The sequence below is a fragment of the Tympanuchus pallidicinctus genome, unplaced genomic scaffold (genome assembly GCF_026119805.1).
Source record: "Tympanuchus pallidicinctus isolate F22 unplaced genomic scaffold, pur_lepc_1.0 scaffold20, whole genome shotgun sequence".
NCBI classification, from domain to species: Eukaryota; Metazoa; Chordata; class Aves; order Galliformes; family Phasianidae; genus Tympanuchus; species Tympanuchus pallidicinctus.
In genome coordinates, this window is record NW_026294722.1 from 9,849,600 (window position 1) to 9,866,830 (window position 17,231).

Consider the following 17,231-nt stretch of genomic DNA (forward strand, 5'->3'; position numbering starts at 1 on the left):
TTCAGGGTTCACTGAAGAGCCATTCCTGCTCTATGAGTCCACAAAGGCCGCTGTGAGACATGAACAGCTCTATTCTGATCCTCTCCATGAGGGTTCATAGCTCCAGAACAGGAAACCTTTGACTCTTCTCTTCTCCCCAAGCCAGCTCACTGCAGGAAATGCTCTGTGTGGGGGCAGAGAGAGGCACCCACTCTACACACAGTGCTTAGAAACCTCACCTCTAGAAACACCTGCTGCACCTCCATTTACGCTGAAGGATGCTGACCTCCTCTGTGCACCCTTCTGCTGTCCCAGGAGCAGGGATTCCTGGAGATCTCCCAACACTCGAGCTCTGCATGGCCTCCGTCTCCTGGGAAGCCTCCCCCACCCTGCACACACAACCCACCCAACCCCAACAACACTTACCTGATTTGCAGACAGAAACTCCTGGGTATTGTCGTTCATTCCCATGTACATGTTCTCCCCATCAAACTAGAATGGCAAAAGAAAGTTAGAGTTAGAGAAATACCATCTGTGTGCCAGGGTTATGTGCTTTCCTGGCTCTTTCCAGAGCCAAGATTTGCAGAATGAAATCCTGGGCTGGTCCTCCTGTACTTCTGAGCGTATATGAGCTCATGAACATCACTGATATTGCAATGGGATGTGGTAACATAGCATGGTTATGATAATTCTTTCAGCAAAGTGAAAGAATGAGTCACTCCAATTCAAATTAATAAACCAAAACTGTGCGAAGCTGTGCAAATTCACAGATTCACCCAGCAGCAAGCAGCGCTGAAATGAAGTTCTGCCTAAAATTCCCACTACACCATCAGTGAACTATGAAAAGACAACTTCCCTCAGTGGAAATTTCCAAGACAGGCAGGTCACCTTCAGTCCTCTTCCAGACACCCATGTATCCCTTTATCCCCAAGCAGACGCAGGACGTGCACAGGGGGTTCTACCCCAAGCCCAATTACCATCCTCGCAGTTTGGTGTTCTATGCAAACTCCATGTGCAAGATGACATATTTCCTCTCCTACCCCTCATCCCCTCCTGCCTGCTGGGACTGCATCTCTGTGAATGGGGATCCAGGAGCACCCTGAGTACGGTGTGTTCCCATGGCTGCTGCAAGCATGCCTGCCTTCACCTGGTTCTGAGCTGCTAGATCCAGCCATTTGATGCTAAACCACCACGGAGAGCTGCAAAACTCTTCTCATTAATTATCTACAGTGATCACTTGCTCTGGCTCCAAATGAAGGAAAAATGCCATCTAGAATTGACTCAGAGTGTGGCTGGAGCAGTTCTGGAGGTGAAGTTCACAAATTAATTATGGCAATAAAATGGGATATGCTGTAAAACACTCCTGAGACAAGGATGGAGGTAGAACTGTGAATGACACCGTGCACTTAACAAGGGGAAAAGCCAGCCCTCTTGCCCTTACAACTGGATGATGAATTGCAGATTGTTCACCCTGTACTCGTCCCTTTGCTCTCCAGTATGAGGCTGACAACCAGTTATGCCTTAACAGAAACGGGCCACATTAAGGCCAATAAAAGAGTAATCTAAATAAAGCCAGGTGAAGGCTTTTGCGCAGGCTATTAATTACACTTCCATTTCTCCTAGTGCTGCTGAATTAGCTATTAGAGTCTGCAGAGTTAGCAAAGCCCTGCGTGGCATCAGAGTGCACAGACACCTCTAATTGCTGAACCCTCCTCTGGGACAGCACAGAAAACCAATTAAAAGCAGAAAAATTACAGCGATTCACCAGCTAACAGCAACTGCAGTGGGATGGAGGGGGATCCCCACATGTGTGCGGGATTCCCTACGACCCCTCGGTGGGGAAGGAGCAGCAGGATGCAGCAAGCACCAGCATCCCTAAGGGCTCTCCAGGACCAGCAGCAATTCCAGAAGAAAGACACACTGAATGGAATTTCCCTCCGTGTGTAAAATGATTGCCAGCACAGCCGCTGCTGCTAACGCTCTCCCAGCTGGAGCTGACGGCTTTCCTGGTGTGCAGACTCAATCAGCTCCGCAGTCTAAAAACCCTCTGCCAGCCCAAGTGGAGCAGGCTGTGTCTGCAATGGAGATGGCACAAGGTGGTGGAAAGGCTCAGCACTGACAGCACGGCAGCAGCATCGGCTGTGGGGAGTCCATCTCTTTGCAATGGGGAAAGCGATGGACAAGGCGTCTTCCACTGCAGGCTGCCAGGGCAGGGGGAGAGCTCTTCTTTCTCCATCCCATTCCATTTCTCAGATGTTGTTTTTTTTATGGCTTTTACTATTCCTACCTCCATTCCACACCTCCTTCTGCCCTTTGTGCCTTCATAATAACGGTAATGAATCCTTCCTTCAAAATTATGGTGGCTCTCATTGCCACCCTGAGCAGTGAGCCTGAAAACCAAGGCTTGAAATACCACTGGAACTTTGGAAGTTCCCCGGTGCTGATTTTGTTCCATATCTCCCAGGTTATGAAGGTGCAAACAAATTTATTAGAAATTCTCCCATCAGAATATCTTTCTCAACTAGATACTTGCCACGTACCCAGCAGCCAGGTGGAGCAGATGAGCAATGTGCTCTCCCACTTCTCATTATCGATTTGCTACAGAACACACTTCAGAAAAATCAGCCCCATCATTCCACGATGATTTACAGCAGAAATGGGCATTTTCATAGAATCATAGGATGGCCTGGGTTGAAAAGGCCCACAGTGCTCACCCAGTTCCAACCCCCTGCTGTGTGCAGGGCTGCCAACCACCAGACGAGGCTGCCCAGAGCCACATCCAGCCTGGCCTTGAATGCCTGCAGGGATGGGGCATCCACAAAAAAGGATCTCAAGAGCTCTGCATCATTTTAATATGTCCCATTGGTTCCAAACATTTCCTCCCCATTCACCATGCTCCAGGTGCAGCCATTCTGCACTCTGACCCCAGATTCATCACACCCATGCTGAATGATGCACGTGTGTGGAGTAGCAGTTATCTTTTTCAGGTCCTTGCTAAGTCACAAGGAGTCTGCTCTTGTGCTGCTGTCTTAATCACGCCCTTGCTCTTTTGCAGTGACTTCATTTTTGCTGTTCTTCTGTTAACAGAAGCAGCCCATTGAGCAAACTGGTGGCTGTGGCTAATCCTCAGCTCTCCTGCATGGACTGCCAACGAGCAGAGGGAGCTGTGAGTGCTCTGCGTTTGAAGCCCATGAGTCTGAAGCCCAGACTGCCAGAGCTGGGACCCGGAGCAGTGGGGATGATGCGCTGTGATCCAATGTCACGCCATGACCCAACATCACACTGTGACCCAATGTCATGCTGCACACGGGGGCTTCTCCAGGCCCCACAGCGTTGTCAGAGCTGTAGACAAGCCCAGGGGTCACGCAGGGCACATGTTAATAAGATGTGAGAAAAACAAGAGGCGCATGCAGTGAGCTGGGGCAGCCCCAGGGCAAGCGTGCTGCAGGATCGGCTCTGAGCAAACACGGAGTAAATGTTTGTTCACAGGGAGGGACCTGCTGGAAGGACACACAGCCCTGCCAAGGCTGGGGAACGTGCTACGTGTTCATGGCTGGCACTGCCAACTCGAGTAGCGTCATTACGAACCTTATCACATCCCTTTATTTCCCAAGAGCTGTGAGCTGCGATGGGAACGTCAGCTTTCAGGTTTGTAAGAAATATGTTGGAGGAGTGGCTTTGGCGACACCTGCAAGACCTCAAAAAAATTCCCAAACTTCTTGTTTAAATTTTTGTTGTTACCTTTTCCCTTTTTCCTTTTTTTTTTGAAGCTTAACGTTTGGTGCTGGCAGTACTAAGTTGGTCCATTCTATCTGCAAGTCAACTGGAGCTTTTAGAAAGTAAACTATTAATGCAAATGTAGCAGTAACCCAAATCCACCAACACTGACCTACTTAATGCCCAGTGAAGAAGGAATGAGATGCTCCCAGCAATCCCTACTGCTCAGAGACACAAGCACTGCCCTCCACTTTGCTCCTCGTGCAGGATGCAGCTGCAGGTCCTCTCTCAGCCATGGCACTCTTATCGCCAAGCTGGGTGCACAGCACCTTTCACAGCTGGGTCTCCATGTCTTCAGCATGTCACAGAGAGCAAACAGAGAACATCACAGAATCATAGATTCATTAAGGTTGGAAGAGGCCTCTAAAATCATCTAGTCTAACCCTAACCCATCCCAACATGTCCATGACCACGGCCCTCAGTGCCACATCTCCACGGGTCCTGAACACTGCCAGGGATGGTGACTCCCCAACCTCCCTGGGCAGCTGTGTCTCTGCATCACCACCCCTTCTGAAAATAAGTTTTTCCTAACATCCAACCTGAAACTCCCCTAGCGCATCTTAAGGCCATTACCTATCATCCTATCAACAAAACAAAACCAATCAATTAAAGTAACTTTCAGCCCTGTATCCCTATGGTGACACTCTGGGATACCTGCCCCTAAGCTCAGCCCTATGGGCAGCAGCACAGCACCCAGCAGCCCCCCGTGCTGGCTTGGATGGAGCTGTCAGCACACGGCCCTGGGATGGGAACAGCTCCAAGCAGCACTGGGATGGGAACATCTCACTGCAGCCCTGCCCCCAGTGTGTGGCCGCCTGCAGAGCTGTGATTTCCTACAAGAATCATTTAGTATCACGCCTCTCCGGAGAATACAGGGCTGAGGTTAGCTTAATCTCTTTAACTGCAGTTTCCCCCATTAAGGTCTTTACACAACCTCTGGCCCAAAGTGATCTACTTAGCATTATTTATTTGTCCACTGCAATGCTTGGATGGCCCCTCAGTTGCTGCTGTCAGAGAGGGTCATGGGTTCAGACACAGATTTACGAACCCCGCAGGATGCTCCCGCTGTAAAGCTCCGTGTTTCCCTGCCTCACCACTTACTGCAATGTGCTTCTGGACAAATGTCATTAGAAGGAAGCAAAGCAATGCAGAGGTGTCAGCAGCAGTGCATCTGCAAAAGGGCTGCACAACCGACCACTGACGGGAGACAACTGGTTCTCATGAAGGAGGGTTTTTTCTGTGTTATACCAGATAATCACAGGGGTAGATCCACACGGATACAGGTGAAGGCTTAAGCCTTAAAACTATTAGAAAAAGTAGTTTTTAAAAAAAAAACAAAAACAAAACAATGTATAAATAGGATAAAACTGTAGTGACAGTTACTTCCCAAGCACGGCAGAAGCAGGAGCCTACTGCACAGCTGCTGATTCCAAGGGGTGACCAAGGTACAACAAGAGCGGTCCAGAGATTAAAACCACATGCAAAAGGCTGGAATGATCTGCACTGCCTTCTGCAGATTTCAGTTGTTCCTGAACTGAAAAATCCTCCTCAGAAAGACCAAACTGAGCAACCATCTCAAAATGGGACAGCCAAAAGGGATCAACTAAAAGCAACACAACCAACCAATCGAGCAAAGCAACCACTCTGAATGGCCAAGTGGGACTCAGACACCTGCGCTGCAGGATCCCAAATGCAGTGCGTAGCCCACCAGCCAGGCTCTGCTACAAAAGGAACTGGAGTTGCAGGCAGAAGTGCTTGGTTTTTGCTTTGTTAACTCAGGAGTTCCAGAACTGAGTTTAATTTCTGATTCAGAAAACTGCAGACTTGTAGGTCCTACTCCCGCACTCTGAAACCAAAAAGCCAAACTCTTAAAAGCCAAACCCAGCTCATCCTGGGACCAATGGGAAGGTCCTTCTGCTCACAGTCAGCAAAAGGACATCCAGGAGGTTTTAGCAGGAGGACGGTCATGGACGAGAGAGCTGTGTTATAATCCACCCAGTTCAGAACTGAAGTGATCTAGAAGGATTCAAGTTTATTAATGAGACAAAAATTATGCAGGCTGGCCACAACTGAAAGCAGACTTTGAATGGCTTTGTGTTAAGAGTCTCACAGCACTAAGTGGCATTGAGGAAATGGAAGATTAAATTTAATGTCAATAAATGCAAAGTAATGCACTGGAGAAAAGCAATTCTGACAACACAGGCACGACAATGGGCCTTAAAATAGCTGTTATTGTCCAGAGAAGAAATGGTGCATTCATCCTGAAGAGTTTGCTTCCAACTTTTGCTCAGCTCTCAGCGGCTGCCAAAAAACACCATTCAAGATTTAGAAGTTATGCGGGAAAGAACAGAGAATAAAAAGATAAAGCACATATTTTCCACCTGCTAGGAACAGAGGGGTGAGCAACACAGATGGCATGGCACACACAGATGAGGAAAAGAGATGATGCAGGGGGACAAAGAGATGCACACACAATCCCAAGACAAGAACAGGCAACGGCTCTTCCTCAGTGCTCCCAACCCAAACTCAAGCAGCAGCCACTGGAAGCAGCACTGTTGGAATCAACACCTTGTGGGAGTCCTTCCTGCAGGACCAGCAGCAAAGCCTCCTGCTGTGGCATGGAGGGACCCAGAACAGCCCAACTTGCCCAAGTGGGAGGGGAAGCTCAGTGCAAGCCCTTGGGCTAAGGAGAGGGTGTCTGGGTGCTTTGTGCCTCGTGGGCATCAGACAGACCTCTCCCAAGGCCCCTGCCCCAGCATCTTCCCCAGCCTCCCCTTTTGTTCCTGCATACTCGAGGCAGCAGTATTCAACAGACAGCATTCATTTATCTCACGGACTAGCTGGTTTTCTGTGTGCGCCGCTCACCAAATTACTGTTATTACGTTATTTGAGGGGAATGAGGACTTAAACTCATTTACCCGGGCCTTTCAGAGCTTGCAAAGGAGTTCAAGTTCTTCACAGATGCACACAAAAAAATCCGTCCACTGAAAGCTACAGGGAGCAGCAGAATTCAGTCTTAAGGCTGACATGGAAATAGATTAATTTTTTTTCCCCCATTTCATATTCTAATTACAATTTTTCTCCCCCTACTATTTTCTGTTCTCATTACAGTCTTAAAATTGCTCTGCAAATTCTGTACCTTATTCTGCTCTTCCTACCATCTTTGTCATGGAAATGAGAAACAGAATGTATAAGCACGAAAATATTGCCGAGATCAAAATTCTGCTTAACCCTTTCTTGTGTGACTCCAACAGGAGGCAAAAGCAGCACTGCTAGCAGAGCACAAAGCAGACCGCTCCCCATCCAGCCATTCGTCTGTCCATTCGTCCATCCATCCATTCATCCATCCATCTGTCCTCCTTCTCTCAGTCAAAGGAAAAGACCGTGCTTGGAGAAATGCTCAGAGGCGCTCACATTTGCCCTTGCACTGTGCATGGGGGAGGGGGTTGGGTTTTTCCATCCTATGAGGACATATCCTGATCAAACAACCACGTTTGGCTGTAGCTGCCTGGTGTGCTGCTGGCTGGAGGGAGGCATGCAGTACCCCAGCATCCCCATACTTCAGGTACATCACATCACATCCCCTCCTCCTCAGAGCATAGAGCTGCTGTACAGCCCAACCAAACCCTTCCCAATTTCCCTCAAAACTTGGGAATAAAGAAATCCTTTGCCACGGGAATACAGCCCTGCCTTCACCCCAAAGCACCCCATCCCACTGCTGACTGCACTCAGGGCCATTTACTTCCACGGTACGACCAATGGAGCTGCACGTCTCCAGCACCTACATCACATCCTCTCAGAAACCCAGCAACAACAAGCACACCCTGCATTGTTTATCAGCTTACGCAGGTGCTGGAGGTGTTTATCTGCAAAATAAACCCAGGGCCCTTGCTAAGCTGCTCCTGCTCCCTCAGCAGCTGAATAATCCCGAGAGCTGTGAGCGCCTCTGCCATGTGCACTGCTGGGGAGGGAGGGAGGGGAGTGAACGCAGCACGTTTCCTGGCACTGGGCTGCTATGTAGACAGTCTGAAACAAATACAGTAAGTGATAATGAGACTTAACTGCACCGCCTGCCCCACTGCTAACACGTGTAATTCACAGGAAATGGGGAGAGGCAGAAAGCATCCAAAGATCTGAAAGAAGCCGAGGAGGCTCTGTGCAAGGAGTGCTGCGAGCGTCAAAGGCATCTAGAAACACTGTTTTTTTGCAAGATAAAACCTCAGGCTGAGATAAAAATAGAGCTTCCACCTGTCTGCCTCTGCAGCAGCAGCCAGTGCTGCTCTGCTATGTGGGTCCTCATGGAGGTGCTGATTTTGGAAGGGAAACAACAGCCTTGAAATGGCTAAGGAGGGGAGGGAGCAGCTGGGAAGAAAGCAGCCACAAGCCAGCAGGTTCGTCTATCTTATTCACAGGAGGAATGGGACCATGGGCAGTGGTGCTGTGATGCACAGCCATGCCTGGGGATGGGAGCAACCTGATCTGTCCATAGGTGTCCCTGTTCATTACAGGGGAGTTGGACTAGATGGCCCTTGAAGGACCCCTCCAACTCAAACGATCCCATGATTCTGCAATTCTCTACAGGCACCCATGGGGTGAAGGTCCAACATCCACATCCTGCATGGGAATCAGAATTGTAGAATCCTAGAATCATAGAATGGCCTGGGTTGAAAAGGAGCACAGTGCTCATCCAGTTCCAATCCCCTGCTATGTGCAGGGTCACCAACCAGCAGCCCAGGCTGCCCAGAGCCACATCCAGCCTGGCCTTGAATGCCTCGAGGGATGGGGCATCCACAGCCTCCTTGGGCAACCTGTTCCAGTGCCTCACCATTCTCTGGGTGAAAAACGGAAGGGTCTGGAAAACACCTCTTTGTCTCTTCTCAACTGCAAAGCAAAATAAAAAATAATAAATGCACACTCAACTGCATGTTGCAGAGAGAGAGAAAGGGCAGAGGCTGCTGGGAGCTTTATGTCATAGGAGCGGGCATCGTGCTCCTCGTGCTGCCTCTGACAGCTGGGCAAGTTGAGTTCCTTCACCCAAATATCTTCCAGCAAACTCCTCTAACTCACAACATTGTGAGTGCTGCTGAACGGGAATTTTAATGAATTATTTCTAAAGCCACTTCTCTCTCAGCAATGCAATCACCGTCTGCTCTCCTGCAGCCCAGCCCGAAGCTCAGCCCACACCATTCACCTGCAGGGCTCAGCTCAGCACCTAAACGCACCCGTCCTCCAGCACTGCTGACCCAGAGGGAGATGAAGAATCGATTTTCAAAGCAACCTTAGCGAGAATGGGAGCATTATGCAAAGCTGACCAAGCGGTGGGGGGAAAGCAATCACAGAGCTTCTGCCGCAGTCATTTGGAGAGGAATTTCCAGCAGGCAGATATTTGGCACTGGTGACATCTCCCTCCCGCGGCTCTGCGCACGGCGGTATGCAAATCACCCGCAGCCGTGCAATTTATGACTTGCAAAAATGGGCTGACAAAGTACAGCTCATCTCACAACTCCAGCGTCAAAGAGTGCGCCTGGAGCGGGGCCAGGGGACCTGCTGTCACCCACCGGCCATGCCAGGTTCTTCAGTAGGAGGAGCAAAGGAGAAAACGGGATTCCCACCGGCAAAGGGCGTCCCTGCGAGGTGTCCCTGTGGGATCAAGCAGGTGGAGGCAGCAAGCCACACAGTCGCAGTCACAGGGTCATTAAGGTTGGAAAAGACCTCGAAGACCATCTCGTCCAACCGTCCACCTACCGCCACCATGCCCCCCAAATCATGTTCCTTAGTGCCTCATGGCTCTTGAACGTCTCCAGGGATGGTGACTGCACCACCAATGTTCTTCAAGCACGTCACTGGGGAAAACAACCCCAAAGCCTTAAAACCCTGACCTCGAGGCAGAGCAATTCCACATGGAGCTCAGCACAAGGAGCAGCTCCAACACGACCCACCAACTCCCATTATTAACAAAAACCCAAAGCACCTCTCTCAAGCATTTCTCATTTCGGTTCTTTTTGTTGGAGACCTCTCCATTCAGCTTCTGAATCTTCCCCATGAATTGCTCTGCTGTGTAACACTTTGATTAGAACAAGGAGGCAATCCACGTTCACTTGTTATAACGCACACCTGAGCACTGACAGTCCCCTGGGTTGGAAATTAAGGAAACTAATGAGAAAGAGGCACCTCTGATTATTATTCTGCGTCTGCCTCGCTGTAAGTAATTGACTTGAGTTATCATTACTATTATTACTACTATTATTATTATTACTATTATTAACCCTAACAAAAAGTTTAAAGCACGTTAATGAGAAAAAGGAAAAGCAGCTTTGCCCGACTAATTAACGGCTTAAATAAAAAATAAACAAAGGGAGTCTTCCCAATTTGAGCAAAGTCCTGCCTTTCTCCAAGCAGTTAAAAGCAGACTGACAGCTTTATAGATAGGAGAATGGGCGGATAAGATAAACACGCACAATACAAACTTGTCCAAAGCCTTTACAGTCTTTCTCTGCAACACTTCCAGCTCATTAAATTACAGTATTACTATAGATTTGCAGCAAAATTATCTTTTATCTTGGCTTCTTTTAAAGCTATTTGGCATTTGCTAGTATTTTCTATTATAAATCTAATTGCAGATTCCAAACAGACAAGGGCTCATTAAGCCTTAATTATGCACATGTTGTTTTCAACAAACATTTTCATTTGGACTGCTGTGAGCTGTAATTGTTCAGAAGGCACCGCAGCCTCTGAGCCGCGCACTTGCTGGGGATGGCAAAAGCTGCTCTCAAGTGGGGCATGGCTGGGCTCAAGGACCAACCTGCAGCCTGGGATGGGATGAGCCAGCCCTTGGGAACGCTGCTGGTCCCACTGCTGGCAGATGAGGGGCTTTGCCACAGTTGGAACAAGGGTGGGGGCATGGTTTGGGATGGGACACTGGGCACGTTCACCCAATTTCAGGTCAATTAATGATTAGGGCTCCAAAAGCAGGCAGGAGGTGTTGGATGCTGCCAGACCCAGGAGTTCCCGGCAGGTTTTAGATGGAAACACAAACGTGTTTGTGCATCAGTGTTGCAAATTCTAGCCCAAAATCCTGCCCGTGGGGCATCCAATGTACCATCTCTGGAGAAGAGAGATGACCAGGAAAGCAACAGTTGTGTTAAGAGATTAGTAACCTCCTTGGTCACGTTTATTTCTCTCCTCAGCGTGGGAGATGACAAATTTCCTCTGTCCCACAGACTCACGTTGCGCTGTTAGAAGGAAAATGTGCTGGAGTGAGCATGAAATGTTACGGCCTTGCCTTCGAAAAAGATAAGTTTTCAAGTTTCTAGTTTGACCTAGAAAGGCTTTCTAGGTCATTTTGACTTGGCATGTATATGGCTGACCTACTAAATCCAACACAATAAAATTAGAGTTTCAGCCACTCAGTGTCAGATCATTCATAACTTCAGAGGCAGTATTTACCAACTCGCTATTCATATATTCACAAATAAAGTCTTGCTTGGCTCTTTCTGGCAGGAGAACGCTTGCCCTGTTCTACATTAACTTGTGCTGACAAAGGGAAAAGGTAACAGCTGTGCTCCCATCTTTGTCTCTCCTCACACAGCCCTCACCCCTAAATCCCATAAACAGGATTTATGCTTCTCGCTGCTCCTTTTTACTTAGAGAAAACGTCAAAAATGGGTTTGTCCTGGCGTGGGGAACCCAGAGAGTGCAGACACTGACTGCTAAAGGGAGGGCTGAGGGAGAAATTAAGGAGCTCTGCTCTCAGCGTTGTTCATGGGCTGCGTCCTCTGCATCCTGACTGCTGGTCCAGCCCAGCACAGTGCCCCTATGTGAACTGCATGGAGACTCCTTCAGGCCACACAGTAGGCCTATTTCAGCTGCACCTCTACAAAAGAAGCAATACGTTTCCTCTTCCACGTTATTCACAACTGTTAAGAAGCTTTCTTACTCTGGACCCAGGGGGGCCAGCAGGGCTGTGCCAGCACAAAGCACTGCACCAGATGCAGGGTGCACAAGTTAAACCTCCAGCACAGTGAGGAAGGACTTCCTGGAGTTTGCATCGTAAAGATTTAGGCACCTTGGAAAGGTGAAAACACTCAATTTGTGCTGCCAGGCCATCATCTCTCATTTCCCTCCGTTCTCTTGCAATCCCCTAGAGCTGCATGTACAGCACCTTCTCCACCTCCTAATTACAGGCTCCATTGTGCCAGATAATGCTGCTCCAGCAGGCTGCAGGAAGTCTGTGTGTCATCCCCACCGTGTCACACTGTTGGCTACAAAAACACAAGAATTAATCGCCTCCTCTAGTTGGTAAGTGGGAGCAGACACTTGTGTGCTCGTTGGAAAGGAAAACGTTTGGTTCCTTTAAACAAAACACGATGAATCTCCCAAACAGCTGAAAGGTCCTAGTTTCTATCTCTTGAAAAACTGTGTTGTTGTTGCTCTTAAAACGCATATATAAATCTTCACAAGTCATAGTGGGAACAATGCACAGCCTGGTCAGATGGGAAAGATGCTTGACTGTCAACACAAACAGCTCCAAGCAAGCACCTGATGTGCAAATTGAGTTCACCTTTGCTGCTCAATGGGGCTGGAGTTACAGCTGGCTTGGGAATAGCCTGCAGCACAGAAAAGCACCGCCGTGCTCGGCAGCATCCTTCCCCTCCTCGCATCTCTGAGTCTCAGAGCAGCCTGCGACATGCTGCCCATTGACCTCCTCCAGCCCCATAACAAACCCAAGTGCATTTCTTGACATTCCCCGGGGCTCAGAAGCAGGGGCAGCCATGGGCTGCAGGATGCTGAATTCCCTCCCCAAACATCCGAGCAGGACAAGATCTAGGAGGTCAATCCAGCTGCCCCAGCAAACAGGGGGGGGTTTGCTCTAACCAAACTGGAGTTTATATGCGATGCTGTATGTGACCCAATGCTGATGAGAGCCAAAGAGTCAAGACTAAGAATGCCACTTGTTTTTCAAGGCAGCAATAATTAACACACCAACACAAGTATTTAACCAGGTCTCCTGTTGCTTAATATCTTTATTAATGACCTGGAAACTAGGCTGCATGGCAAAACAAAGTTTGCAGATAAAAAGAACGCTATGTAGGTTAATTACAAACGAGGAAGTCCTGGGAATTGCAGAGCCACCACACCAAGCAGAACAGCAGCAAGCAGGAGAAACCCAAAGCTGTCAAATGCACCCAGGCAGGAGCTGCCTGAAACACTTCCAGACTTCAGCGGGTTTTAAGTTAACTGAACATTAAGTGATAAGTCCAACTATCACATCAGCCACCTCGTGCAAACCTCTACTGAAAGCACAGCAATAGTAAAATGACAGAGTGCAAAAATAACAGGCCAGGAAATAACAGAGAAAATACTGCAATACTGTTATCCAAACTGTCAGCACATGATTGCTCCAGGTACTGAATTCAGCTCTGCTCACCCCTTCTTAGAGAAGAGGAGTGGGGAAACAGGGAGAAACTGGGAAAGCAGGCTCCAGGACAGCAGAACACTGGAAGGTCTCCCAGATCCTTCCCTTCTCCATGCTGAGCACCCCCAGCTCCCTCAGCTTGACTCCATAGCAGAGCTGCCCCAGCCCTCTGAGCATCCCTTGGCCCTCCTATGCACCCGCTCCAACAGCTCCATGTCCTTCTTGGGCTGGGGGACCCCAGGGCTGGATGCAGCGCTGCAGGTGCAACATCACTTCCCCAGGTGTGCAGTGGGGATAACGACTCTGTCATGGTGAGGTGCCTTGCAGTGCTGAAAGGAGAAACCCTCTGCTGACAAACTGGTGTCCTAGACTTTTGCTTTTGTGTGGATGGTTTTGTAATGCAGCCACAGCTCTGCTCAGGGTTGGGTCAGAGGTGCAACTCATAATGAAACCAATGAAGGCTTTCATCACTAAGAACAGAATTTCACAGTGTGCCAGGCCAAAAAAATACATATAGATCCCAAAGCAGATAGCAATGCTTATAGGAAAACAGAAGGGGACAAATCCACCTCAGCCTTTAGATTTATACCAATGAGAAATTTCACTCCACTTTCTTCCCAAAAACCCACAGTGTTTTCCTGAGAATTTGTTTCAGGGCAGGAGTGCCATGCTGAGCCAACAGTGTGAGCAGCAGCCCTTGGTGCTGGGGCTGTGTTTCCATAGCTGTTCCCTGAGCCTCGAGCCTTTCTGGGGAGCTAACTGAGGAAGATGCCACAGCAGGAGGGATTTAGTGGCAAGAAATGCAATGACTGCAAGGCTATTGGAGAACTGGAAAATACAGAGCTGCTCAATGCCCGGTGCGTTAAACTGGTACCTGTGCCCGCAGTGATGCTGCAGCGTGGCAGCAGCTCCCCATGTCCAGGAGCCCATGGAACCCAGGCGAGGGCCGTACATGGAGCTGGCCCCAGAAAAGGGACACTGTCACCAAGCAGCAGCCCATCCCCAGGCTTCTCCAACCTTGGGACCAGACCTGCTTAGCATCTTCCCCACCTGCCTTGTTGGGCAGCATCACCACCATTCATGGCCAAGGGCAGCTCTCAGCTGCCTATGTTCAGCTTCCCAACAGACCAGTGGGAGGGGAGGCAGGGTGAGGGATGCAGAAGGACAGGCAGCAGCAAATCCAGCTGCCCAGCAAGGAGACACAAAACTCCATTGCCAGCCCCACCATCCCAGGTGTGGGATGTGGACCACAGCCCTGCTGCGGGTTATTATGGGGTTTGTAGCCATCACACAGTGACAGTAGTTGCACCAACAATGCACAAAACTGGACTGAAGATCCAGGTGCACTGCATGATTCTTTGGTTTTGGGCCACCATCCATGACCGATGGAGTAACTCACAGCAGAAACACTATCCTGTAACAGAGACAAGCTGTGTGCCAGCCAGCACCTGCAGCACTGCTGCCATGGGATGGGACAGACCCACACATCCCACCACACTCCATGACTGCTGCTATCTCCTGGGGGGCACAGCCAGCAGTGGCAATGCCTGGCCAGGTTCACACTGCCTGCACAGAGGAAGAGGAGCTAAGCTACATCAAAGAGAACAGGATATCACAAAAAAAGCAAGCAAACAAACCCAAACAAACAGGTTGTAACCATTTTTGGCTAGATTTCCTTCTCACCCTCCCTCCCCTCCTCACAATGATACCTCCAGCCTCACCCCAATCACTTGCAGCAGAGCTTCATGCAAAAACAAGGAACAGGAGAAAGCGAGCTGAACTGCAGCACCACAAAGCTCAGGGTGGCTGCTCGTGCCTGCTGATGCCTGCACACCATCCGGGCAAAACCTCTGCATGCACAGTGCCACAGTTTCACAGGTTCCTGACAACTTTGGGACCAAATCTCCATTAAGCAGTTACTTAAAAAAAAAAAACAAAAACAAAAAAAACCAAAAAAACAGACTCTTCTGTTTGAAGATGAAATCTGCAACAACAGCAACCACAAGAATGAATAACAGCAGCAGCACACGGCCAAAGCAGCCCCCAGCCAAGGGCTGCTCAGCTCTGCAGCAGGTGAAAGCAAAGCCCGTGTTCCAAAAAAGCCTTGCCATTCAAATTCTGCTTGAAAGTGAATGAAAATGCCAACCAATCAACTCCGCGGCAGGATTCAAAGAACAATATATCCAAACCTCAGCACCGCGGCCAAGAATGTATTTGTGATGCAGGAGCACTACAGCAGCAGCAACAGAAGCCGTTTGCAGCAGTAAATGAGGTTATTTTGGCAGCAGAGCGGATGTAGCAAACAAGCCACTTTAACTGAATATGGTAAACAGAGATGGAGTGATTATGGCAAGAATGAACGTAATAGGGTTCTGAGCTGCTTTGAATTGCCTCCACGGACCACAATATCTGATAAAACCAATGGAAAAAGTTCTGGTTTCCTCTTGCATATAATTGATTATCTTGCTGAGATCTGCTTTTTGTACACACACACACACACACACACACACTTGCAGACCTCTGAAATTCAGTTACTTGGTGGGGCTGCCAGAAATAACCCTGGGCAGGAGCAGTTAGGTGGTGTTTATTTTTGCCAGGGGTCAGGGGCTCCAGAAATAAACACCTTTGGTGGCCAGGATGCACGTGCTCCATGCACAGCTACTGTGCTCCTCAATGGCTTTAGGACAGAGGGAATAAGCCTGGGGACAGCGTGCTGTTGCCATTGATCCCCTACCTCGGGTTCTACCCCTTGACAAAGCAAACGTGGATCTGATTTACGAAAGGAGCTGCAGCCAGGATGGAGCAGGGATGGAGCAACGAGCTCATGCTCTTCCCTCCTCACTGCCCCAGTCCCCCTGTGGCTGGGCATAGGGCCAGAGGAGCTTTGCAATGGGATCCTTCCAGAGCGCGTTGCCTTTGGTCAAAGAGAAGTGGGGGATCCTGTGAAGGCACCTGCTGTCCAGCCCCTCCTGTGCCCCCGGAGCTGGGTATGGGATGGAGCTGAGCATCCTCACAACTGAGCTTCCCGGCTGCAATTAGTTTATGAATTTACTTACTGAAACAGCACTCAGCTAAACCTGTGATTAGTATTTTCCTCCCCAGGCTCCTAACATGACAAAACAATAATTAATGAGATAGAAAAATGAACCCAAGTTACAGTAAGCACAGGGAAAGACCCATAAGCAAGCCTACGAGCAGGGCAGTTCACAACCCATGGTTATTGGGAAGCACCTATGCAATATAGCAATTAAAAATCATAAAACAACAGAAAAGCAGGTGGAAGATTCTCTGTGTGCTATGTTATTTTGCCTCATCAAGAGTCACAGAATGGCCTGGGTTGGAAGGAATCTCAAGGATCATGAATCTCCAACCCTCCCACCACAGGCAGGATCACCAACCTCCACATTTAATAGCAGACCAGGCATCTCCTTTGCTTTTATCCATTCTCCTCTATGAGGCATCACCTTGAGGGCTGGGCTCACAAAATTCTACTGGCCAGGACTCGTCCCATCAGCCCAAAAGAACAGAGCGCAGCTTCTCAGGGACTGTTCCCAGTCAGGATGCACTGGGAGAGGGTTTAAATAACAGCTGCAGAAGCACAGAAGCTCCTCTGGAAGCTAAGAGCTCAGGGGCAGGTGCCAGCCTTGTGCTGGGGACAGTGGCATGGTGCCCATGGTGACACAGTGCCTGCCGTGCTCTGGCCGCCTGCCACCATGCATGGCAGAGCCAGGACCTTTTCCCCCAAACCCACGCTCCTCAGCTGGCAGCTTGTGCCTGCCCCTCAGGTTTGCAGAACAGAGCCAGTTCCCAAAGCGCAGGGGGGAAAGCAAACCTCCTTCCTGCACCCACCCCCCAGCTGGGGGCAGGCTGCAGCCAAAACCAACAGGAACCCCTGCACAGAGAGGGGATGGGTGGACCGGAGCAGAGAGGAGCAGGGCAGCAACCCTACAGCACAGGTGTGCTCAGATGGGGCAGCAGGAAATGCACAGACAGATGGCTGATGGGGAAAACAATATATTGCTTCTACCCATAAATACAAGCTTGTTTCAATCTGTGGCTG

General features: G+C 49.4%; 1 protein-coding gene across 2 annotated transcripts in view; it reads right to left on the reverse strand.

Moving 5' to 3' along the window:
• The window catches only part of TOX2 (TOX high mobility group box family member 2), a 111,587-nt gene that overhangs the window by 68,403 nt on the left and 25,953 nt on the right, over positions 1-17,231 (reverse strand). For both annotated transcript variants that reach the window (XM_052684135.1, XM_052684134.1), the window contains exon 2: positions 406-471. In XM_052684135.1, coding sequence (XP_052540095.1) covers positions 406-471 — 66 coding nt within the window. The remainder of the gene's footprint in view (positions 1-405; positions 472-17,231) is intronic.